Here is a 25,465-nt window from a genome sequence, read left to right on the forward strand (position 1 = left end):
GGCATTCGATTGTAGACAAAATATGTCCCAGACTTTGGTGGACTTCATAGTTTGATGAATTTGTGAAGGATTTGTGACAAATTTGGAAGCCAAAATGTCTTTCAAAAAACAAGAGACATTTGAAGTCCATCATGTGATCAAACAACAATAATAATATTAAAATAATAAATGTCTACCAAATGCCCATCAATGTCCACAAATATTCACAGATGTTTACGAAAGTCGAAAAATATATTTTTGAAATGTTAGTATAAATATATTATTTCATGTGATTAAACAATAATAATAATATTAAAATAATAAATGTCTACCAAATGTCCATCAATGTCCACAAATATTCACAGATGTCTACGAAAGTCGAAAAATATATTTTTGAAATGTTAGTATAAATATATTATTTCATGTAATTAAAAAATAATAATAATATTAAAATAATAAATGTCTACCAAATGTCCATCAATGTCCACAAATATTCACAGATGTTTACGAAAGTCGAAAAATATATTTTTGAAATGTTAGTATTAATATATTATTTCATGTGATTAAATAATAATAATAATATTAAAATAATAAATGTCTACCAAATGTCTATCAATGTCCACAAATATTCACAGATGTCTACAAAAGTCGAAAAATATATTTTTGATTAGCACAAATATAATATGCATTACACATTTTGTCAATGGACTCAAGATCTTAAAATGTCCCCAGGACATTTTGTCTATGGATCAAATGTCTTGAAATGTCTATAAAGACATTTTGTCTACAAACTCTCAATGTCTTGAAAATGTCTATGAACACATGTTGTCTATAATAACTCATCCGAAATGTCTTGAAATGTCTACGGGACATTTTGTCTATGAAAGTCTGTGAAAGTCCCGCTCCACTACCCCTTATATTATCATGGATCATATTAGTTTTGGCTAATTAAATTGATCAATGTTCACCACTCCTAAATTTTGTTCATCATCCATCAACAAAAAAAAAATTGTTCATCATGCTTATGTATGAGTGATAAAAAAACAAAAACAGTAGAGATAAATAGAGAAAGTAAAAGGGAAGTAAAACACAGTACTAGTAATTTATTGATTTGAGATCAAAAAATCCATTTTCAGATCTCGATCTAAAGATTAGCCCTAATTTGAGCACAATTGATGTAATAGTTGGAGGAGCTAAAGCAACTTGATTTGAGGGTGCAGTGAGTTTAAATTTAAAAAAGGGTACCATTTTTAGTTCCATGAATTAAAGAAGGAAAAGATTGAGCACTAACATCAACTCCACTACAAAAAACACAAATATTGATAAGTTTCTCTCTCTACTCTCTCTCTCTAAATTCAATTTGATCTGTGACATTATACCCAATTCATTTCCTCTCATTTTTGTTTGTGAGGCATCTTCACTTTGAAGCAAAAATGAGAAAGTAGGATTTTAATTACCCATTAGCAAAACAAATCAATGTTGTAAGTTCTCTCAACTTAGCCCCTTTTGTTTCTCAAAAAACCAAAATTTTAGGTCCACATGATTGGGGTCTTTCATCCCATCTTCATACCCATCCTTGCAATACCAATGAATTGTTATATAAACTAGATTGATTTGGAAAATGGGCTCTATCCATTATACGTCTTCAATCTAATTCAATTTTGAGAATTCTAGTGAGAAAGAAAGAAAGAAATAGAAGTTCAAGAAGAGGGTAAAACAGTATTTTCATCTATTATTATTTTGGAATTGTTATATTTAACATTTTATTTTGAAAAAGGAAAGGAAGTCCAAAGTGCAACTCTGGAAAAAGCGAGTCCAAACAGCAAGTCGATTATACGAAAGGGAGTCCAAACAGCAAAGGGAGTCCCAACATACCAATTTTTACTAGTATATCAGATCTTGCTAGAAATTACCAAAAAGTTAAACTAAAACAAAAGAGAAGTTGGGTGTCCTAAGATTTCTAGGACCAGCTATTACTTGGAGTAAATATCACATTTGTTGGAACAAACTTTGTTCTTAGTGGAGCAAAATATGTTTTGTAAAAAAATATTTTTGGAAAACCGCATTCAAAACTTCCCTAAGATTAAAAAACAAGGGAATGCTAAAGTTACAAAAATTTTTGACAAAAAATAGTTCTCAGCTGATGTGGCGGTTGTGGTTTGAAACTTTAACCAAATCTAGACCGTTGAGAGATGAATATCACAACCGCCACATCAGCTGGGAACTTTCTTTTGTCAAAATCCTTTGTAACTCTAGCATCTCCCAAAAAACAATATGTTAATCCGAAGAAAAAAAGAATCCAAACTTGTCGTTTTCTAAAATGGTAAACTATTGTGTTTGACTAAATATTTTCCAATCGAGAAAATCTAGAAGGTATTAATATTCCAAACAATAAATTAAATATATCAATAAACTGATAATTGCCCCTACGCCACTGCCCACAGGCGCACATTGGGGTGGGAAAACGGTCTGAGAACCCGGGATCCGGCCCGAACCGTTTAGACCTGTTGACCGCGTGCTACCCGAGCTAGGCTTGCCCGGCTCGATGGCTCGGGCTTATAGGGTCGGGACTCGGACAAGGACTCAAATTCGAGTCCCGGCCCGATACCGGAGCCCGATTACCGCCCGCTGCTCGAGCCTGCATGCAATAGTAACTCTAGGACTAAAACCTCTTATAAAAGCATCCACAAACACAAACCCTAATGACTAAAACCTAACGCCTCTCTCTCCGCCTCTTTATCTCTAACTCGCCTCTCTCTCCTCTTTCTCCGCCTCTTTCTCTCTAACTCGCCTCTTTCTCCGCCTCTTTCTCTCTAACCCGCCTCTTTCTCTCTAACTCAAACACCAACTTAAATCAACCATGACTAACCCTAAATCCTTAAGATCTTAAAACCCAAAAAATCAAACATGAAGCAACCAAAAATCAACCATGAAGCAACCAAAAATCGATAACATAGGTGAAGCCTTAGAAATTCGAAATCAACTTTGAACGATGAGTTTTATTATATTCTGTTTTATTATACTTAATTTTAATAAAATTACTCCAATCAAAGAGACAAGTAAATATTTGTTGCTAGATTTTTGTGTAATCTCTTTTATTTTATTTTTATGATTTGTTATTATAATGATTTAGGGTTTCATTTGGACCTTATGATGAAGGAATTTTTGTTAGCTTGATTTAGGGTTTCATTGGGTTACAATGACCATTATAATAACTAGGGTTATAAGTGAAACTTGAAAGTGAAAAGTGGAAACTTATGATCTTTTGTTTGTGTGGTTGATTTAGTAATTCATGATTTTGAAGAACAAGTGTAATAAAAATGGGGATTAATGTAGTTTTCTAAAGTCATTTTTTAATTGAAAAAATATTTAGTGTTGAAAAAACAACACATTATGTTAATTGATGTGGATCATTCTTAACAAAAAAAAAAATGATGTGGATTATATAAGTTATTTTGTTAAGGATATCCACATCAATTAACATAAAATGAGTGGATGACCACAAACTTCACATAATTATGTAATTTTGTTTAAGATATAATCATATATAAAACGGTATTTTAATTAATTATTTGTTTTTTTATTAAAAAATTGTTTTTTTTATTAAAAAATTGTTTTTTATTAAAAATTGTTTTTTATTAAAAATTGTTTTTTATTAAAAAATTATTTTTTATTAAAAATTTGTTTTTTATTAAAAAATTGTTTTTTATTAAAAAGTTGTTTTTTATTAAAAAATTGTTTTTTATTAAAAAATTGTTTTTTATTAAAAAATTGTTTTTTATTAAAAACTTGTTTTTTATTAAAAAATTGTTTTTTATTAAAAATTTGTTTTTTATTAAAAAATTGTTTTTTATTAAAAAATTGTTTTTTATTAAAAATATTTTTTAAGTCTAAAAAACCCGAGCCCGTGGGAACCCGCTCGGGCAGCCGGGCTTGGACGGGATACGGGCTCCTATAGTGAGAGTTTGGTCCGGCCCGATCCGCCCGACTCCCTATCGCGGGCTCCGCTTATCTGAGCCCGATCATCCCGAGTCCGGCACATAGTTGTCCGAGCCCGTCCGCGCCCACCCGATTCCCACCCCTAGGCGCACCCAAGCGTAAGTTCAATCACTTCATACCTCAACTATGAGAAAGAACCTAAAAAGTTAATTCCAAATGTACTAGTTCCGTCCTGTAATGAAACCTAGACTCCAGACTGGTGTCGCCTTCAACTACTTCCGTCCTGTAATGAAACCCAGACTGGTGTCGCCTTCTCCTATTTCCGTCCTATAATGAAAGAGGAATAAAAGTCAGTGTAGAACGTGTTGCATGTTATCGGGAAAGAAAATCCTAAACTCCACTAAAAACTATCAAAAAATGTAACGGCATACTTCGGTAGATGATCTCGACAAGTTTGTCAAGGCTATTCGCGGCTGCATTAACGTCATCCAAATTCTAAGGCACATTTTTGCCTTTCAATGTGAGTATATGCAATTTCATATCATGAACAATGTTAAGGGTCTCGTAGGCATCGATTAAAAAATACTTCATTCCTCGGTGGACCAACTTGCCTTCTTTCTTCCTGATTCAACAGTGGATCAACTTCCATTTCTTCTTCCTGATTCAACAGTGGATCACCTTGTCTTTCTTCTTCCTGATACAACATTGGATCACCGTGTCTTTCTTCTTCCTGATACAACAGTGGATCACCTTTTCTTTGTTCTTCCTGATTCAACAGTGGATCACCTTGCCTTCCTTCTTCCTGATTCCTCAGTGGACCAGCTTGCCTTCTTTCTTCTTGATTCAACAGTGGATTAACTTCAATTTCTTCTTCCTGATTCAACAGTGGATCACCTTGTCTTTCTTCTTCCTCATACAACAGTGGATCACCCTGTCTTTCTTCTTCCTGATTCAACAGCGGATCACCTTGTCTTTCTTCTTCGTGATTCAACAGTGGATCACCTTGCCTTCCTCCTCCTCCTCCTCCTCATTCCCTAGTGGATCAACTTCACCTTCTTTCTTCTTCCTGATTCAACAGTGGATCACCTTGTCTTCCTTTGTTTCTTTCTTTATTCTCTTTCTGCACATATTTTCAAGCTTTAATTATATACATATATATATATATATATATGTATATACAGTCGAAGCTTCAATTTTCAAGCTTTAATTATATATATATATATATATACATATATTATATATATATATATGTATATATGTATATATATATATATATATATATATATATATATATATATAGAGAGAGAGAGAGAGAGAGAGAGAGAGAGAGATAGACAGAGAGAGAGAGTTGGAGACGATGGCAATGCGGTGGTGGAAAAGTGACAGGAGGATAATATTTTAGATACAAAGGGTAAATTGGAAAAGAAAACACCGACTGTAACTCTGACAAATAGAGTCACGGTTTTGGGAGCTAAATTAAAACATTAGACATACATAGGGGCTAAATTCTATAGTTGGCTACAAATTGGATGTCAAGCTAGAATTATCCCTATCTACCTCTAAATTCAAATAAAGTATAAAGAGAGTAACAAAAAGTAGAAAGAGAAAGAGAGATATGTGGTTTTCCTATCCCATAAGATTAGGGATTCTGTGGTCGTCCATTGTTGGCTTGCTGCCATGTATATATTTATCTTTCACTCATGAAATGAATATGGTCCATGAGTTGAGACCACATTCAAACTCTCTCCTGCCATTCATGCATTTTAGTAGGAGTTAGACTCGACCAACTACCAACAACCCAAAATTACTCACTATTTTATTCACTAAATATACATAATAAGCCCCCCATACAACTATGACTTACCACTTAAACGAAAAAGTAACGATCCTATTAGATCGCCTTATTGGAATTATACTCCAATCGCTTCATATTCTTCTTTTCTTTTTAGAAACGACTTAAGCGGCAAATACTGATGAGGGTGGCCAATGAATCTTACTTTCTTAAAAGATAAAAAGGTTGTCGAATACTATAGCTAAGAGTCATTAATGGCTGTGAAATTTGTTTTGTTTTCGGCACCCTTACTTTACCTACTTTTGTGATTCAATCAACAGACAATTACGGAAATATTGTTTCCATCTTTCAAATATTAAAATGGAAAGTTTTCCCTGTTTTATCATAAACTAAATGATTTGAAATATGACCCTTGGAGTAGTTGAATGAATGAATCTACATGATGACCCGATAGATCTCAGAAGACAGCTAGAATATTTTGTCCCATGAACAAGATAAAACAAATTGGCCTGAACATTCAAGATTGACATGAATCAAGTATATTGTCTCTGTATTTATAGCTTTCGAACATGTCTGTTAATGTTTTAGCAAGTTGTTGTTCGTCGGTCTCTTTTTTGTCCATATCTAAACATTAGGTGAACACTCAAGATCACAGTTCGAACTAGGCATATATCACGATTTCTCAATACAAAAAAAGCAAGCAGGAAAGAGATAGATTACAGAAAACAAATCAATACAAGAAATAGAGCGTCTTTAACAATTTTTCTGCATTAGTTCGAATATCTTTATATGCAAATACGCAGATAGATAGACTAGACAAAGCAGAGATAGCTTGCCTAAAGCTTTATTTCCGAAGAAACTCTCTTCGTATTATACAACCAGAACTAACATAAAAGATTTATAAAAAAAGACGGTGAAAGTTTTAAACTACCCTTGCTAGAAAGAGAAGAAGAATGGAAGTCAAAGAATACCCATAAATGACACAAAAAACCTGAGCACAAGAGTTTGCTTCTCTAATCTGCTCTGGATTGACCAGCCCGTGAAGACAAGATGATACCAACAATGAGACCATACAAGGCCAGAGCTTCAGCGAAAATGAGGATGAGGATCATTCCAACGAAGAGCTTCGGTTGCTGAGCATTGGCTCTGCGAATTACGATTAAACGATCAGGAGACTCATCTTTATTTGGATTATATAGTATGAATTTCGGGCAAATTCATTCATAAGCTACAAGTAAAATTCAATGAAACTCAAACTAATGGGAAGAAAAATTCAGTTAAATCTACCCGAATAACTAACTAGTTGTGCAGATAGCCATGATCCAGAAGCAACAAAAAAAGGAATAGATAAGTAATGGTATAAGTCCAAGATTATTAGTACAAAACAGATAGTTCAAGTTCTTCACCAGTTCCCATCGGCACAAAAGAGAGATTCAAGATGGAGTACGTTAACGTATAGCTACAAGGACAAATTAATGTGATAATCCCACACCGATAGGGGAGCGTTTAGAGCCTGGCCTATACGTCCAATCTCAACCTTAGTAAGTGTCAAAGCGTCTAGGTGTGGAACAGAACTTCACCAATCACCACAGGGGTGGTGGCTAAACGAGGACAATATCGAGAATGAAGGGTATCCACAGTATCTCTGTGTACTGTGGTGGATAGGGTGAATCGTGTCTTCACCAATGTCAAGGCCTTTTTAGTTTTGCTCGTGTACCCTCACTGGGACAACATCCCTTACCCGTTGGGCTTCAGCCTAGGTTGGAAAAGAGGCAAAGATTTTGGTAAATAATGTAGCTTGGGTCACCATAGTCTAGCTCAATCATATTGAAGTAGCCATATCATAGATTAAAAGATTCACGCAGCCACGTCTTACCCACCAGGAGGTATTACGAAATCGTAGTAGACAGGAGGCAGATTACACCCTAGGTGACTAAGGACAGATCTCATCATTCATGAGCAAGGTTATCTTCAAGTTTCTTCTAACATAAAAAATGCATTTAACAAATGCAGCAATAGAAAGCTAATATCGAACCCAACAAGAGAAGTAGCAAACCCTTTAAACCCTAGGCATCTGCCTAGCTCGTATGATCTAAAGAATGTGGAATATATACTTCCTAAACTTATTGCCCACTACCTTAAATCCTCGACAATGTGTCAATGTTAACTTAAGATCCTAACAAAATCAGCTTCATTAACGATAAAACGAGATTAGACCTAATAAGTAATGACTCTAACATTATAAAGTGCGAATATGTAAAATCATACAGATATAACCTAAATCGATAAAAAAAACTGCATATTTAATAAAGTAAATAGCAATCAACAAGAAATCGAAAAAAGGTTAAGACTTTAGAGAGTATAAAGAGAGAGAATGGGTATACCTAACACCAGCATCACCAACAATTCCAATAGCCATACCAGCAGATAAACCAGCAAGACCACAAGATAAACCAGATGAAAGATGAGCATAACCATCAAAAAGGTAATAAGATTTGGCTTTAGGGTTAATACCAGTACTGATAATAACAGCAATAATCAACCCATAAATACCCAAAACTCCAGCCATAACAACTGGTACAATTGATTTCATTACAAGTTCAGGTCTCATAACCCCCATTGATGCTACCCCAACTCCACTCTTAGCTGTTCCATAAGCAGCTCCCATACCTTAACAAAACATCAAAACCCTAATTAACCTGAAAAAATCAATACCAAAAAAAACTAGGGTTAGGAAGATTGACTTACAGGAGAAAACTAGGGCAGCCGCTGCTCCAAGAAATCCAAAGAATGGGGCAGTTTCATCTCCGCTGAATGAAGAAGACATTTTGATCTTCGATCGGATCTTGACAAATTTCAGATTTCTGACTTTTTCTCTCTCTAATCTCACAATCCGTCTATCTCTCTCTCTCTCTTCTGATTGGAAAGAGAGGGAAAGAAATATCACACCTTTTATATCATCCGATGATTGAGAGTTTTACTGGGCTTTAAAGCTCAATGGGCCTTTGAGAAAATTTTACCTGTTCCAAAGTCCATCTGAGTGATAGTGGGAAATTTTACACACTTAGAAAAGGGAAGTTTTATAAGGCTTCCCCAATTTTGTTAAAAGGCCTCCCCATGAACCATGTTACTTGCTAAATTATCACTGAGGGGAGGCCTTTTAACAATGGGAAATTTGACCAAAACTCCCTAAAAAATTTGAGTTTTGGTTAAAAAGGATTTATCAACTTTTTATAGGCTTCTGCTCCCCTATGACATTTTTGTAAATAATCTAATATAGAGAAAAGACAAAACTGACCTTATTGCAAACCAGATTGCAAAATCAGTTTGCAAACTAGTTTGCAAACGAGATTGCAAACCAATTTGCAAAGCTTTGCAAGACAAATCAAATTGCAAAGCTCTGCAAACCAGATTGCAAAGTGTGTGCAAAGTCATTGCAAGGCAAATCAGATTGCAAAGCAATGCAAACGGGATTGCAAAGCTCTGCAAACCAGTTTGCAAAGCTCTGTAAATCAAATTGCAAACCAGTGCAAACCAGTTTGCAAAGCTCTGTAAACCAGATTGCAAAGCACTGCAAACCAGTTTGCAAAGCTTCGCAAGCTAAGATTCCAAGGACAATTTCGGCATTAGAAATGGGAGTGCTTTTAGAATTATCCTTCAAGCCTATTTCCAAACTATATATGGGGCCTAAAAGGACAAAAAGATAACTTGTCTTTTTGACAAAAAAAAACATGAAATTGGGCCTCCCACCCAATTTCCTGTTTAACAAAAAATTGTTATTCACACATCAAGTTATGCACACACAATCTTAACAAAAAAAAAAGTTATACACACATTACACAGAACCCCTAATTACTATAGAGGTGGTGTGCCAACAGAGTAAATAGATAAAATCAAATGTTATTGGTGTATGAACAACAAACAGTTTATGTTAGTGTCGCTAAAATTTTCTAATACGGGACGCTAGACTTTAATGAACTTCGGTCGAGAAGAGCGGACAAGGCAGTCCGAGGGCACTCCGACTATAGCCTGAGTCTGTGTTCAAGTTCCCTTGGATTGCACAGTCTGTGCGGGCGCAAAGAGTGAGGGTGGGCCAAGAGTAATTTTCCGAAGTATCTATAGATCCACCCAAAAATAAAGTTCTACTCTTTTTACCGTCTTATATTACCCCATTCGCAAACGACTATTGTTAATTTTATTTTGACCTCCTAAAAATGATGTCAAAATAGTTCCCCGAACAACCTGTTTGTTAGTAGATCGATGTTAGAGACACCCCGTTTTGTTAAAGATCATCAACTTTATAGTGGTGGAGGAGGGGTGATGGTGGTGGTGCCGTGGTGGAGGTAGGTTTTGGCGATTGAGATGTGATGGTGGAGGTATATATAGTGTTGGTTGAGGTGTGGTGGAGGTGCAGGCGTTGTTGTGATGGGGTACGGTGGTTGTAGTGGTACACGGTGGAGGGTTTCATTGTTATGTTTCATTGTTATGTTTGGTGATCATATCAAAATGTGGCTCGACGACCTTGCTCGAATGGGCCACATTATCAGAAAAAAGAGGATTATTCAAATATTTCATTTTTCGTATTGGATATCAATGTATCAAACCTATAGTTTCCAAATGATAAAAACATTTTTCATTATTTCTTCATTCAACAATGCATAGTATATATGTTTACAAAATATTTCAATCTCCCAAATGAGTATCATCATCAACAATAGAAATAATGAACAGCACACAAACCTCACTCATCTTCAAAATATATATATATAATAATAATTCCTCATAAAATCATGATCAAATGCAAATGCCTATATTGTCAGTATCTGATGAAACTGAATTCATCAACAACCCATTCAACCACTTAATCTGATCATCTTCTTCCTTACTAGTAGTAGTACTGCTACTACTACTGCTTTGTTGTTGTTGTTGCAATAATTGTAATGCTATATCTGAATTATAAATATCATTATCAAGATCAGCTCCAAACTTCGAACATATTCCTTCATCATCATCATATGGTATTAATCTACCTTCTTCATGACTCAATTGAGAAGCTACAAATCTATCAAGATCCCTCCAATCTGTCACTTTCTCGGTGCCATTGTTGTTAGAGCCTCTTACCCCTTCTTCGTTTTCCTTGACGGTACTGATCTCCGGTAAGGTTGGTGGGGGTTGAGGTGGTTGTGGAGACATTAATATGGTGTTGCTTGATGGCATCTTTATGAGTGGTAAAGATGGGCTTTCTAGGGGTGGAATATTTAGCTCTACAATGCTATCTTGAGAATGCAAGCAAGTACTAAAACTATCAACTTGATCATTAATCTCTTGTTTGCATATGTAATTCTTTCGTTGTCTCGAAATATAATCGACCGAATTACCAACCGAACCGACTATCCCATGACTTGATTGGTCGTAATAGTAACTTGATGACTCCCACCCCATTTCATTGTCGTGTTTAGTTTGTCCGTTCGATCTTTTTTTGAAGGCTCGACAGACTACCCATCCTTCTTCCTGTAAATTGGAAAGGTTCAACAAAATATTAGAAGTTCCCAAAAGAATCATATTTAACCTAATTTTGAAACTATAAGTTTTCCCTAAAAAGACTGCAGTGGGTTAGTTTTGTTGTTGTTGTTAGAGAAGTCTATAAAAGTGTCAAACTCAAAGGTGAAGTAAAACGTTTAACTTTTAACCTAAAAATAAGAATACTTACCAGGAAGAAGATGTGGAAGAAAACTCATTTGTATGTTTTTTTGTTTGGAAAATTTCTTATCTAGAAGTTAGATAGGATATATGAAAGAGAAATAAGATATAAATTCAAGTAATTTGGGTGGGTAAATCATATGACAATAGAAAGAAATAGGACAACTTAACATCATGTCATCATCATCTATGGATGAACTAAAAATAGGTGCTTCAAGGCTTATCAAATGGAGTAGTCTGTCGAACTATGATACACAAGAGTAATGCTAGAGAACAGGAAAAACTAGGCAGAATTTGGGTAGAAATCCTATGTGGCTTGCGTGATTCACTGTTTAGTGGATCAGAATCATCGAAAACACGAATCACGGTAATCCACATAGGATTTCTGCCTAAAGTCTTTCTGGTTTTTCTTGTTGCCTAGCATTTTTCGATATTCAAACAACTTAATTTGAGAGAGTACATATATGCTATAACCTTAATAACCAAGATAATTAATTAGTTATTACTTTCTAATAATTTTGATATGTTCTCATTGATTGTTACCACAAAGAAAAGCATTTCCCATATCAAATAACATGAAACGAAGTACTCATTTCTCTTTCTATGTTGATAAGAAACAAATTCCATTTGTATGATGAATTTGAGATCAAATTTGATTGTTAAAAACATTTTTTTTGGTGTTATTTTTCTTTGTGATGTTATTAAAATGAAGTACTAGTAGTACACTTGCCTGTGGAACTCCATTCTCATCTGACTCAAGCCTGTACTCATGTATGATCCAATCAGTTTTCATTCCATTCGGTGCTCTCCCTTTATAAAAAACAAGTGTTTTCCTCATCCCAATTAACCTAAAGTTCTTAGAGTAAACAGCTTTATCTCGTCCGGTCGCCTTCCAGAATCCAACCATTGTCGCTCTATTAGTCCGTGTTCCAGTTGGATACTTCTTATCTTTATGACTAAAGAAATACCATTCTTTTTGTTCTTCATATCCAATTCGACATCGTTCTGTAAATTACATGCATATTAATTAGCTAGATCGGAAAAATATTAGAAACCCATAATTCGAAGAAAACACATGAATACATTTTATTTTATCTAGAATTTAGATCATTAACTAGCTAAGCATAACAGTGAAACCCTAAAAAGGAAAGAAGATAAAGTATGAAAACTAATTAACTATATACCTTGTAGATCCCATGGTTCAATTCGATAAAGATCGATATCACGAATAACATCAAGATCAATCTTTTGTGATGCTATCTTCTTTTTAAGATAATATCCGACGAGTTCTTCGTCAGTAGGATGAAATCTAAAACCAGGTGGAACAGATGAAGAAGAAGACTTCATTACCACCAGTCCACCACCACCACCCTAGCTAATTAATCACCACAAGAACAACAACAAGTACAAGAACAACAAGTATAATGAATGAATGAATGAAGAATGCATCAAATTCAGCACCAAGCAAGCAAGCAAGTAATCAAACCCTTTACGTTATCATCTTTAAATCATAAAAAAAGACAAGAGAAAGTTTACAAGAGCTGGAGAAACAACCATAACACCCTAAAATGAAAAAGGTTAGAGATAGAGAGAGAGATAAGAAAGATATAGAGAGAGAGAGAGAGACGCCCTACAAATAAAATGGAGACAAGTGTTATGAAAGACAATCATCAACTCATTTGGTGATAACCGACACTACTCTCACCATGCTGCTCTTTGCCTGCTTCTTTCTCTCTTTATTTCTAAAGGGTGGGTAATAAGGGCGTGTTATAAACAAACCAAGTTTATCCTTGCAGTAATGATTCTTATTGTTGTAAAAGAAGGAAATATGATGGGTTTCAATAACAATAACAAAAACAGAGAAAGAAATTATGAATTGGATTACTTTGAACTATTTACCCAAACTGTAATTAAGTTTTACTCAGAAGCATTTCAAGTGTTAGGTTTTTTTTTTTTTGAACTTTATTTTTTTTTGTAGGTTTGAAGAAACAAACAAGTGGTGGTAAGGATTATCAATTATGATGTTGTCTAGTGATGTTAAAGGGTTGAAATCATTCATCTAGAACTTGGTTCTTCTTCATTAATCCTTTTCATTTATGTACATAAGTACATTAGGGTGGAGGATCATGTACTACCTAATTAGATGGATGGATAGTACCTAGTTATGGCTTTCTTTTATCTAATGAGAGGCTTGGGTTATAACTTTTGTGATTTATTGTACTTCATTGGAACTTCAGACGTGATAGTCTCACATTGCTCAGTCTGCGTCAAGAGGACAACCAACTATAGGTCCGCCCTCTAGCTTAGTCATTACCGAGACTTTTGGGTGGATTTATGGGGTCTTGTCTGGAACAAGGTCCTTTTTCCTTAGAATTTAGGCATGAACAAAAAAAAATTGGAGAGACTATATCGACCATTACTAGGCTTGGGTCGTTACATTAGAAGTACACTCCCCTGCACACTCTAGGGGTCCTTCAGTGGACATTCTAGATACCACAATTTAGACATATATTTATAGTTAGAAAATGTTTAAAGTACACTCCCCTGCACACTCTTGTGCACCAGGCATGGTTAACAGGACAAAGAGTATTTTCGTATTTTTGCCCTTTTTGGGAGGGCGTGAAAAAACGAAATTACTCCTTATCCTATTCAAGGCGGTGCACAAAGTACGCAAAGATGTACATGAAGGTGTAATTGTATAAGTTTTTATTTTTTTTGAGAAACCGACTACGATCTACGTTACTCATTACATAGTATTGATACATCAATAGATGTGATAAACACCTAAATGAAACCAATAACAAAAGAGACCTAAAGTCAATAACATAGAGACTAAACTTCGACAAACTTATTACATTATTTATACCTTTAATAACCCATGTTGTTATGGTTAAGACAAAGAAAAATAAATTATCTACATTAAAGAGTTCATCAATATTCCACTTTGGTCGAACAAATGTGAATAAGAAAGCCTTTATGCTATCCAGGGTATTGAAAGTTTGTTCTTGTGTGGGTAATGTCAATATTGAATTGAACATGTAAAATTGAAACCACTAAAGACTAATCAAAAGTGGTGCAACTTTGCAACAAAAAGAAAAGTGGTGGTAACTAGAAAAGCAGGCGGGGTCTAATATATAGAGCTAGGGTTTATAGGCTTGGACCCAACAGACAAGGTATAGAAAGTGGAGACGTCACCAATAAACAGCACGCGTTCCTTCAAAGGGACAAGGTTATGATTCTTTCTCAGACTTATAGAGAGAGAGAGAGAGAATAATTAGATGGAGGGGGGGTCTGACTGACATCTTGTCCTGAAAATCCATGGCACATCTGACTTTGGGTCTGAAAGAGATGTTCAATAAAAAGAAGAGAATGTTGGAAATGTCCCCTTCACACTTTTTACTATCATTTCTTTTTCTTTTGATAAGAAAATGTAGAGATCTTAATATAATAGTGTAGTATCTAACTTTAATTGTGCATGTGTGGGCGTGGTCGTCGTGACCTAGAACAGATCTATATGGAAAGATAGAAGGATATAGAGAGTTTCATGAGTAATTTCCTTTCCAATTTTATGTGTGAAAGGGGTCAAAATATATCATGCCATACCCATATTTCTCACAATCATGTTGATGTTCTTATTATGTCTATTGATATATTTGAATATATCATTTCATACCCAGATTTCAATTTTCATAGATCTACTTTCACTTTGTTTTCATGCCTGAAAAACAGATAAAATGGTAGTTTATCAATTGGTCTTCAACTTAAATTTATTAAATTGGTTTTGAGTTTGATAACCACAAACTTAACAATAATAATAGTTCGTTGTAAAAGAAACGATATAATGAATAAATAGTAATTGTAACGTGATCAATAACAGAAAACAAAGTTTGTCCCGTGAGATTGAAACATCACCAAACTTTCACAAGCATTGACCAACATCGAACGCTCGCAAACAACATTTTCCTCAAAACATAGTTTTAATGTCATAAACATGTCCACTACTATTTATTTGATGTAGAGCAGTAGAGGTTGGACTCTCAATCCGTAATTCAGAAGTCTCTGAAACCATTCGCAGTAAAAGAGAAAATTCATAAGTTATAGATGTTGAGAGAACAAGTACCTTTTTTGTTGTTGTTGTTGATAAGAACTTGCTTATTTTCTTCATAAACCGTTAACCAAGGTCCAAGCTTGCTTGAAGTAACATTCTTTATGATCGATATGGGCCTAGAACTTGGACTAACAAGTGGGCCTCAGACTGCTCAGTCCAAGCCCACCGAGGGAGCAAGAGAAGAGCTGGCCAAGAGATAGAGGCACCTTACTTTTCACCTCTCTCACTTTTCTTCCAGCGGAGAGCTCGACGTTACGGCAGAAACAATAGGTGGATCGAGTTCGACGAAGAAGACGACTCCTTCTATTCTATCTACTCCGGTCACGTCAAGGTATTCGTTTTAACTTTTTAGGGTTTCTCGAAAGTGTTTAGGGTTGTTCTCATACTAGTTTATCTAGGGTTTCTGTAAATGCCTTACAATCCGTTTATTTAGGGTTGTTAGTTTTGTTTTCATACTATTAGGTTCTCTTTTATCTGATTTCAAAAGAGAGGGAATGATTTCAAGATTGCATAGAGAAAGTGATAATGCAGAGAGGCCGAAAAAAAATTAGTGTAGTTTTTCACAATCAATTAGGGTTTCTTGTAGTTCTTCGGATGTTCATGGAGAGGATAACGAAGGCTTAGAGTAGAACTATAGCCAGATATCTTTTTCTGATCTCTCAAGGTACGGAGTGGGTTGCGATTTTTGGATATTGAGCTATGAAGGAACTGATTTTGTATGATGATCTTCAACTTATTATCCCATTTGAAGATAGTGATTCTGACCTAGTTTATCAGATTTGGTTCTTTGTTGATTTCTTTACCATGAACTAGTCAGGAGAATGCAACAATTTTGATTTCAAGAGAATATTCGGTGCCGTGTGGAACTAAAACTCTAGTCTTTCGCTGAAGTAGATATAGAAATGATGGAGATCGATAGGGGAATCAAGGAGATAGAGAATTCCTAGTTAAAGTGAGGATTCCGGGAAATAGAAAAACGCGGGATGAGAAAAATGAGAGAGGAGAGGGTGCAGCGAGTGAGCGAATGATATTTTGTTTACTGCCCTTTTAGTATTTTGTTTACTGCCTTTTTTGTTGAGTTTTTGTAATCTTGATAAATTCAGTCTATCATATTGAACACAGTAAAAGAGAAAACTAAACCAGAGAAAGAACAGTGGAGGAAGTCGGAACCTCATAGATTGAGCAATGGCGATGATGATGATTAGAACCTGGAAGCAGATAATCTTAGAACGATCACCATATTTCTCGAGATCATTTTCTAAATCAGCACCTCAATACGTAGGTAAAGAACTCTCTCTCTCTCTCTCTCTCTCTCTCTATCTATCTATCTATCTATCTTCTGTATTTAGTGTTTTTGTAAAGTTTCAATTTTTTTAGGGTTTTTAACATCACACATTGAAATGGTTGATTTTTGGCAGTGAAGGTAGGAATACCAGAGTTTCTGAACGGAGTAGGGAAAGGGGTTGAAACCCATGTAGCAAAACTCGAAACAGAGATTGGGGATTTTCAGAAGCTGCTTGTTACTCGTACTCTCAAGCTTAAGAAACTTGGAATTCCTTGCAAACACGTAAGTTCAGTTCCCCGCTTTCTTTAAATTAGATAATTTCACCACCATAGACAATAACCCTAATTTAAAGCCCAAAATAAAAGATTGACATTATAGAATGAGGAAAATTGTGTATTGAGGTTTAATGTGTCAGTTTTAATATGAATATGAGATTTTACGGTACTTATGTCCATAAACTTATTACTTAGAGCTAATAAATATGTTTATTAGATCAGAGGAAAACCTTTCAGGGTTATTCTTGTAGCTCCCCAAGCCTTAGCAGTTGTCAATATCGTCCGTGTTTTGACACCCAGATCCAAGTCCATGGTTACGGGGTTTCGTTCTTGGCGAAGGCTCTATGAGCACACCCAAAACGCCTTGGCATTTACTATGCTTGAGTACGCATCTATTGTTCAAGCTTTGGTTAGTGGTTACTTCGATGATGATCTAAGTACCAATACATTTTTTTTCTTGTTATGAACGAGTGTATTTCTGAATTTGAGTGATAGTTCGAAGTTGAATGCAATAAGTAATAAAGTTTCATCTTCGAAACCAACTAGAGTTTTAGACTACACAGTTATATTGAAGTCACACGATCAACCGAATAAATATTGACGTGCCCTGTTCTCTTGATTGCCATCTATTGAAATAGGGATAGTTTATGTAATTTGTCATGACCTAATTCTTATGATGTGTGTTTCTATGAGATGGCGGCTTAAGATCTATGGATCTGTTTCTTGTATTCATATTGTATACTATTGTTTACAGTCATCGTTCACTCATTGAGAACTATAGATGCTCTCAATCTTTTGAGTACTATGAGTGAATGTTTCTCTCCAACCAACCATGTTATCTTGACTATTATTATAGTTGTTCTCTTGTTGTTTTCAGCAGGTAGCACAAAATTTCCATCTGTTAATTTCGTTTTATCTTCTTATTATCTTAATCAGTGTCCGTTGCTTATAGTCGTGGCAACATCTTGAATTTATTGATCCGTGTAATAGAACTTCACCTACACTTGAACATTAAACAAGTAAACAACTATTATTCTTTCGCTTTTATCGCTTCCAGACTTTCAGTGTCTCGAGTTTTTGCTTTTCAAGTATCAAAATATTTGTTTTGATTCTCCTAATACTAGTAGAAGCTAATTGCTCCAACAGCAGAGTTCTTGCTCGTTGAAACCCGAAAATGAAGGTTCCAAATAGAAGAACTATTTGGAACATGAGTTTCTAATGTAACTGAATTATGAACATATGCTGCGGAAGGTTGAATCTAATATATTTTCTGGTGACGCAGAGAAAGTTGATTTTGAAGTACACCCACAAGTACAGGCTGGGACTCTGGAGACCTCGAACTGAGCCTTTGAAAGCTTAATCCAACATTCATTCTCTCAACCATAAATCTTATGGCGCTGAAACCTGAATCTTTATGATCGCTAGCTACTACGACGTGATCAGTGCACTGTAGTCAGTCCAAATCTAAGCTCCTTTTGTATGTGCCTTGGGTTTGTGCTAATACTCTGCAACTTTTTTCAGAGTTCATTTTGAATTACCATTTGAAGAAAGTTTTTTGCTCATAATCTTAGGCCTGGCTAGAGTACTCTGTCATGTTAGAGCACAATAACACTTTCATTCACAAAGTTTTTTGGTCATAATCTTAGACCTGGATAGATTACTCTGTCGTGTTAGAGCACAATAACTTTTATTCACTTTTAAATATACTGCGATTCACATATTTTTCATTTTCCTGGATTAGAGCTTCAAGAGGCTGTCTTTTATCCTGCGTAATATATGCTATTATGATTTGAATGGTGCAAAACTTTGTACATTATTTCTTGCATACTGTACGAAATCACAATATTGTTGGTACAGGAAGTACTACTGACTTACAAGAATTATGAAGAGGCCAATCATGTCCAATTTTAGTCACTTGCATCTTTAGTCCTAGAAGGGCCTGAGACAAATCAGAGTTTTGCTCATTTTTTGGTCTAAAAAGACTTATTTGTTTGTTTTCTACTCCCTGATCTTCATCTTCCACCTCTGACCGTCACCTGCCACCAATGATAACTACAACTGCCGATTCCGACCACTATCATTTTTCTTTCATTCTCTCTCTCTCTTCTCTTTCATACTCTCTCTCTCTCTCTCTTTCCCTCTTTGTTCTTGGGAAGGTTTTCCTTTGCCAGAAGAATCTATCTGGTTTGAATCCTCAAACTTGGACAATCCGTTTTAGTTTATGGTTTTCTCCCACACCAGATTAGTTATTTTGGCGAAGGGCAACTCTTTATCGTAAAAAAAAGGGAGACAGGGGACAACTCGTTTTGGTTTATGGTTTTCTCACAGTAGATTAGTTGTTCTGGCAAAGGGCAACCTTTTTATCGTTAAAAAAAAAGGAGAGTGAGAGACAGAGAGCTGATGGTGGTAGTCGAAGGTTGAAAATAATGATTAAGAGATAGAACATAAAAAGAATAAAACAAACAAAAAATAAAAAGAATAATTTTTAAACTCAAATAAAAATTTCCTTGCAAGTCAAATATAATTGAAGGAAGCCTTTATTAAGGGGACACATCGTAAATCCATACAAATTGGTCCGGAGGCCCAATTTCATCTTTTTATACGTCAAAAAGACAAATTATCTTTTTGTCCTTTTAGGCCCTATATATAGTTTGGAAATAGTCTTGAAGGACAATTCTAAAAGCACTTCTATTTTTAATGCCGAAATTGCCCTTAAAATCTTAGCTTGCGAAGCTTTGCAAACTAGTTTGCACTGCTTTGCTGGTTTACAGGACTTTGCAAACTGGTTTGCAATCTAGTTTGGGAGCTTTGCAATCTGATTTGCGGAGCTTTGCATTCCCGTTTGCATTGCTTTGCAATTTGATTTGTCTTGTAATGACTTTGCAGAGCTTTGCAATCTAGTTTGTAGAGCTTTGCAAACTGACTTGTAGAGCTTTGCAAACTAGTTTGCACTACTTTGCAATTTGGTTTGTCTTGCGGAGCTTTGCAATCTGGTTTGCAGAGCTTTGCAAACTAGTTTGCAATAAGGTCAGTTTCGTCTTTTCTCTATAGTAGATAATTTACAAAACGGAAATGCTAGGATTCCGAAAGAAATTGACGAAAATTTCTTACGGAATGATGTGGCGGGAACCTTTTGAAAAGTTGACCAAATTTGGGCCGTCAATTGATGAACGGTACAGATTGATTCTCTAAAAATGTCCCACACTAATGCCTCCTTCACCTCTCACCGGGAGCTCTCTCTCTCTCAAATATATTCTTCAACTCTCTTCAAATTCAAGAATCGTGAAACTCCATCTCTCTCTCAGATCAATCTGATCTCTTTATCGGTTCAAAACATATCAATCAAGTTCTCTTCAACTCTTTTCTCTCTCTAGAATATATTCAGTTATCTCTAAAAACAGCGATGGAGAGAAATCTCCAGCTCCCTTCAATCTCTCTGTTTTTCCTTTTTATGGAGAGAAGTAATTTCAGATCTTTTTGCTATTGATTTAAACATATTCGGATTTTGTGCTATTGATTTTAGGATTCCTTACTGATTTTAGGGTTTAGGGTTTTGTTGTTACTCATTTAGGATTTTTCCTACTGAATCAATAACACATCATCTTGAAGAATCGGTTTGCCTAGGTATGGTGTTTTAATGGATTCTAAAAAAAAATAGAGTTTTAATGGAGTTCTAGAGAGAGAAAGTGAGAGAGAACAGTAGAAGGCGAAGAAGAATCGTTTCTCTCTCTCTCTCAAGTACTGTCTCTACTCCCTTTGACTTAGGACAAAGAGAATAAATCTGGGCCGTCCATCAGTTGACGGCCCAGATTTGGTCAATTTTTCAAAAAATCCATGCCACGTCATTCCGTAGGAGATTTTTCGTCATTTTCGTTCGGAATCCTAGCATCTCCGTTTACAAAAATACTTTAGGGAACTGAAGCCTGTAAAAAGTTGATAAATCATTTTTAATCAAAACTCAATTTTTTAGGGAGTTTTGGCCAAATTTTTAGAGGAACAATCCATCTTCATTAATAGGGCCAGAGCCGGAGGAACCCATTTTTGGCCCAATTACATTTCCCCCCTCCTTTGCTTAACTGAAAGAGAGAGAGAGAGAGAGAGAGAGAGAGAAACAATTCGATTTCTTTCTCTTTCTCTCGCTAAAAATAAGCTTTTCTCTTTTTCTCCTTTCTTTCCCTCCCCAGCGAGTAAATAACTTGTTTCCGTTTCAGAGATAGATTTCTGCAACTCTCCTACGCTATCAACCCCTCTCTCCCCTTCTCAGTAATCTCTCTCTCTCTCTCTCTCTCTCTCTCTCTCTCTAACTCTCTAGGTTTCAGTTTGTTTTCCTTTCTCTGTGGTCTCGATTTACTTGTAGTCAAAAACAAAAACTGCTGTTATGGAACATATTCGCCCCATTCATGGTAGATTATTACAAAAAAAATGTCTCCTTTCTCGTTTTTTCGGGAAACCCTAGTTGCCTAGCTCGAGTTTTCCGATAAATTCATACTTTTAGGTGATTTTTTTTTTTTGCATGTTGTTTAATTTGATTTCAGGAATTGTGGGTGCATATACGAATTGGCTGGTGTATTTTCCTGTAATTTTAAGTTGGAATCTTATAGGGTAATACTATTTGATTTTTAATTTGGTTTTGAGATTTGGGGGTTTACGTTTGCTAATGCTAATACTTCGGAATTTCTTGAGTTAGGGTTTTTTGGACAAGTCTATTTAGTTTCATTGAGTGCATGTAAAACCTAAGTACTTAATAGGTGAAAACAAAAGAATGCATAAGTGAAACTGAACTAGAGTTTGAAACTTTATTTAGCTTTGTGAACTATCTGGTTTGGACTATGTTTTTTGGATGTGTTTTGTCCGGCCTTCCATGTTAAATGCTTGTTCTTGGTTAGGAAGCTAAGGTACATTTAATGGGAAAGTCAACATCAAATTGGTGGCGAAATCAATTTTGGAATTCCCTAGTGTTAATGAGTTTTATGGTTCAGCAATAATATTGATCACGTCCCATTGATAGATTCTTCTTAGGTCATGCTGTATCTAACATGGTTCTTTTAAGCTATATTCAGTGGATTATAAGTCAATCAAGCGATTGAAAACTTGAATACGTTAACTTTTATTTTTGTTTTGGTTCCGTGAGTGGTGATTTGCCGAAGTGCGAAATGCAGAAAAATGTGCTTAATAAAAAATAATCTTGTATTGTTCTTAGCATTGAAAGACATACCCGTTTTGTTCTGCAAATATTTACAGTATAATTTGCACCATTCTACCGCTTTTAGTTCCATACAGAAAATGCATGTACAAGTTTCAGTAGATGCTTGTGTATGCCATGATGCTAAATTTGGTATACTTTATTGGCAGGTCTGACAAAAGCGCAACGCAGAAGAGAGTTTTAGACGTAAAGTGGTGAGTTAACGTCGAAGAAACGCTTTCCTCGTTTTTATTTTGTGATCACTTAGACGGTTGTTTTTCCTGGAACCTGGCCTGGAACAGTGGAGCTTTAAATCAGTAAGTGCCCTTTTTGTTCTGGTTGTTCTTTTCCAATTTTAAAAGCGTCTGCTGAGTGCTGATTAACCTTTTAGTATCTCTTAATTTTCCCTTAATGGACATGCTGGTGCCTATGAAGTTCTTCCGCATTTACCGTGCAGTCGTGCACATCATTAAGCCTTTTAGGTTTATATTGTTGGTAACTTTAGTCTTTTGCTTGGACTTTGTTTAAAATCCCAGGCATTAATGCCTGACAATAGTAGCTTAGAGCAATATGAGGAACTCACAATCACAAAAGGGGTTCTTGGGTAAGCAAGTGCAACCCAAAACTTAAAAGGTTAAGTCGCAGTGCTCTCCATGAAAGAACAATCCGACTACTCAATACCTGTACGATAGAACTACTTGTTAGTTGTGAACATATAATATTGAGTGCCAATTTAAGATAATTACATGCCTTACTCGTGAAGTTTAAGGCTAGTTGAACAGATGCTCTATAATTATATTTAGATTCTATATAGGAGTAAATGTTTAAGCAAGGATGAATGATAACAATAACTTGTTACGATCACTTAGGCAATAATTAAGAGTGATTTCTGACTGGCTGGTACCCGAGGAGTAGACAGTTGGAAATGAAATTCTTAAAAGATATCTAGTGTGAACCAAGACCTGTGACTACAGACTTCCAGTACATTGTGGTTCCCATAGTAGACGGGGTAGTAACTTGTAAGGTACTGTTGGCACCCCTACTAACAGTTGAAAATATTTCCCATCATACATAAATATGTGCTACTAGATGTACTTGAAGTTGAAATAAACTAGGAAGATCAAGTCATCACTTTTTTGGTAAACATTCGCTTGTAGGAACCACTCTAAGATATTTTTTTAGAGTTATCAGTTCAGTGTGGTACTACAAGATATGAAAATTTCAAAGGCTGTTTGGTCCAGTTTCTCTGATTTATACTTCAGCGGGAAATTAAATTGTTAATTTGGTAGTGAGCCTTATCAGATCTGTCACCACTTCTTTGATTTTACACGAGTAGTCTATTTTTCGCATAAACATAGTTGTTGTTTTGGTATGTTATAAACCTTTTCTCCCTATTCCCATCTCCAATGCCACACTTAATGATTTTCTGGGTTAGTGGTTTAGTTGCAAGTAGTTCTTACTTGTGCAGAGAGTATTGTATTTAGGGGTGACTTCGTAAGTTTGGCTTACACGTGCTTGAGGTTTTCGCTCTTAAGAGATGCTACATACACTGCCTCATAAGTTATTGTGGTATTTTGGATTCATTACTAGTTACTATGATTATTAGTTGTGCCTCTTCCAATTCCAATTGCATCTGCCAGGCTACAGTTTGTTCTCTAAAAGACCAAAGAAGGATACTAAACCTGGTAAGGTGTTTGAACAGTGGATATTAAGCTTAGAGTGGCTCGATAGATCTCTACGTATATCGCTGCGAGTGGAGGGAACATGGATGGTAATGGACAACGCGAAAATGGGAGACAGAGACAGGAGCAATATAGAAGCTCTCAGCTTCAGGTAAATTTCAACAACTTTGCTGAGAAAAAGTGTAGTCTTCACTTATTACTAGATGGTGTTGTTTTTTTATCCTCTATTAAATTTATTCATTACATCATATTCCTCAAGGGAAGAATAATGAGAAGATGCGACTTTTATTTGATCTATTGATAAACTTTTGGTCTAAACAACAATTTCACTACTTGCAGTGGCTAATTCCCCAGCATATGATGAAGGACCATCATGGTTTATCAATGAGGTTTCTAAGCATTATAAATGACCGGGACAACGCATACCATGAAAGGGACTTGGCTATAGCTGAAAAGAAAGCAGCTTTGGCTGAACGAGATATAGCAGTCTTGCAGCGGGATACGGCAATATCAGAACGGAATAATGCTATAATGCAAAGAGACCATGCTATTGCCGCCTTCGAATGCCAAGAGCACACAACCATGAATGGCAACAATGGGTCATACCGCTCACGTTGTACAAGCCCATGTGGAATGAAGCACGCCCATCACCTGTCTCGTCCATCACGCAACATGCCTGAATCACCTAGTAACAGCAGGGAGTTGCTCATCGATAGTGCGTACCCAGTCTCAGTATGTACGACAGAGGCAGTAAAACCCCGAAAAGGTAAACACTCAAAGAATGCCAAGGCTGTTTCAGATAGTAGTCCAACGACAAAGCGGTCTAGGAAGAATAAGAGAGAGAATGGGCACGAAAGGGGCGATGAAGACGGAAATGAAAACAAGAAGATAAGGGTATCAAAGCCCGAATGGAAAGATCAAGTTTTGGGTTTGAATCAGGTTACATTTGACTTTTCATCCATGCCTATACCAGTTTGTTCATGCACCGGACTCCTTCAACCGTGTTATAAATGGGGAAATGGAGGCTGGCAATCTGCCTGTTGCACCACAACCATTTCAATGTATCCACTGCCGGTAATGCCTAATAAACGTCATGCAAGAATTGGTGGTAGAAAAATGAGCGGCAGTGTCTTCACCAAGTTACTTAACAAATTAGCAGCAGACGGTTATGATCTTTCAACGCCAATCGATCTCAGGGATCATTGGTCTAAACATGGGACAAATCGTTATATCACCATCAAGTAACCAGTAAGTTCATTACTTGTCTCAAAAATATGATGATTTTAGTTGGTCTAGGGATGGGTTTTCCTCTTTTGCCTTTCTGGGTGTAAAACTTTTGCCAGAAGACGAGTCCCCTCTCTTTTAGGAGTTAGGATTTGTAAAGCACGTGTTTTGGTGGTTAGAGTGCTCGATTTCAGAACATAGATTATAAAAATCAGATTTCTGAAATGTTAACAGAAGGTAGCTTGTTAGTTTCATATTATATATTGTCGAAGAGATTATGATCGATTTATAGCATTAGT

The 25,465-nt window shown here is 35.7% G+C and overlaps 4 protein-coding genes across 10 annotated transcripts; 2 read left to right on the forward strand and 2 right to left on the reverse strand.

The window, feature by feature from the left end:
* Positions 1-6,426: 6,426 nt before the first annotated feature.
* On the reverse strand, positions 6,427-8,628 carry LOC147541261 (V-type proton ATPase 16 kDa proteolipid subunit). Its single transcript, XM_086635947.1, has 3 exons — positions 8,459-8,628; positions 8,095-8,380; positions 6,427-6,856 (listed from the first exon to the last, which is right to left on the reverse strand). Exons 1-3 carry the CDS (start codon positions 8,535-8,537, stop codon positions 6,724-6,726), a joined length of 498 nt encoding a protein of 165 aa, XP_086492073.1. The 5' UTR covers positions 8,538-8,628; the 3' UTR covers positions 6,427-6,723.
* A 1,700-nt stretch (positions 8,629-10,328) lies between these two features.
* On the reverse strand, positions 10,329-13,351 carry LOC147541262 (NAC domain-containing protein 105-like). Its single transcript, XM_086634088.1, has 3 exons — positions 12,595-13,351; positions 12,141-12,415; positions 10,329-11,221 (listed from the first exon to the last, which is right to left on the reverse strand). The coding sequence occupies exons 1-3, from the start codon at positions 12,755-12,757 to the stop codon at positions 10,505-10,507; spliced, it is 1,155 nt and encodes a 384-aa protein (XP_086490214.1). The 5' UTR covers positions 12,758-13,351; the 3' UTR covers positions 10,329-10,504.
* Positions 13,352-15,655: 2,304 nt separating this feature from the next.
* LOC147541263 (uncharacterized) lies at positions 15,656-18,798 on the forward strand. 3 transcript variants are annotated; one of them, XM_086634181.1, is made up of 4 exons: positions 15,656-15,849; positions 16,647-16,800; positions 16,937-17,085; positions 18,361-18,798. In XM_086634181.1, the coding sequence occupies exons 2-4, from the start codon at positions 16,704-16,706 to the stop codon at positions 18,436-18,438; spliced, it is 324 nt and encodes a 107-aa protein (XP_086490307.1). In that variant the 5' UTR covers positions 15,656-15,849; positions 16,647-16,703; the 3' UTR covers positions 18,439-18,798. The 3 variants fall into 3 exon arrangements, with proteins under 3 accessions (XP_086490307.1, XP_086490306.1, XP_086490305.1); XM_086634180.1 differs by having other exon boundaries at positions 15,677-15,849; positions 16,622-16,800; XM_086634179.1 differs by having other exon boundaries at positions 15,723-15,849; positions 16,641-16,800.
* A 2,323-nt stretch (positions 18,799-21,121) lies between these two features.
* Positions 21,122-25,449, forward strand: LOC147541264 (barley B recombinant-like protein D). Of its 5 annotated transcripts, none has more exons than XM_086634186.1 (5): positions 21,122-21,481; positions 21,614-21,680; positions 22,431-22,577; positions 23,963-24,093; positions 24,282-25,449. In XM_086634186.1, exons 4-5 carry the CDS (start codon positions 24,025-24,027, stop codon positions 25,185-25,187), a joined length of 975 nt encoding a protein of 324 aa, XP_086490312.1. In that variant the 5' UTR covers positions 21,122-21,481; positions 21,614-21,680; positions 22,431-22,577; positions 23,963-24,024; the 3' UTR covers positions 25,188-25,449. The 5 variants fall into 5 exon arrangements, with proteins under 5 accessions (XP_086490312.1, XP_086490311.1, XP_086490309.1 ...); XM_086634185.1 differs by having other exon boundaries at positions 21,122-21,341; XM_086634184.1 differs by having other exon boundaries at positions 21,163-21,341; positions 23,901-24,093.
* The last annotated feature ends 16 nt before the right edge of the window (positions 25,450-25,465 follow it).

This window comes from Eschscholzia californica, unplaced genomic scaffold, assembly GCF_041429995.1.
Source record: "Eschscholzia californica isolate CP2 unplaced genomic scaffold, dmEscCali1.0.p SCAF_4, whole genome shotgun sequence".
NCBI lineage: Eukaryota > Viridiplantae > Streptophyta > Magnoliopsida > Ranunculales > Papaveraceae > Eschscholzia > Eschscholzia californica.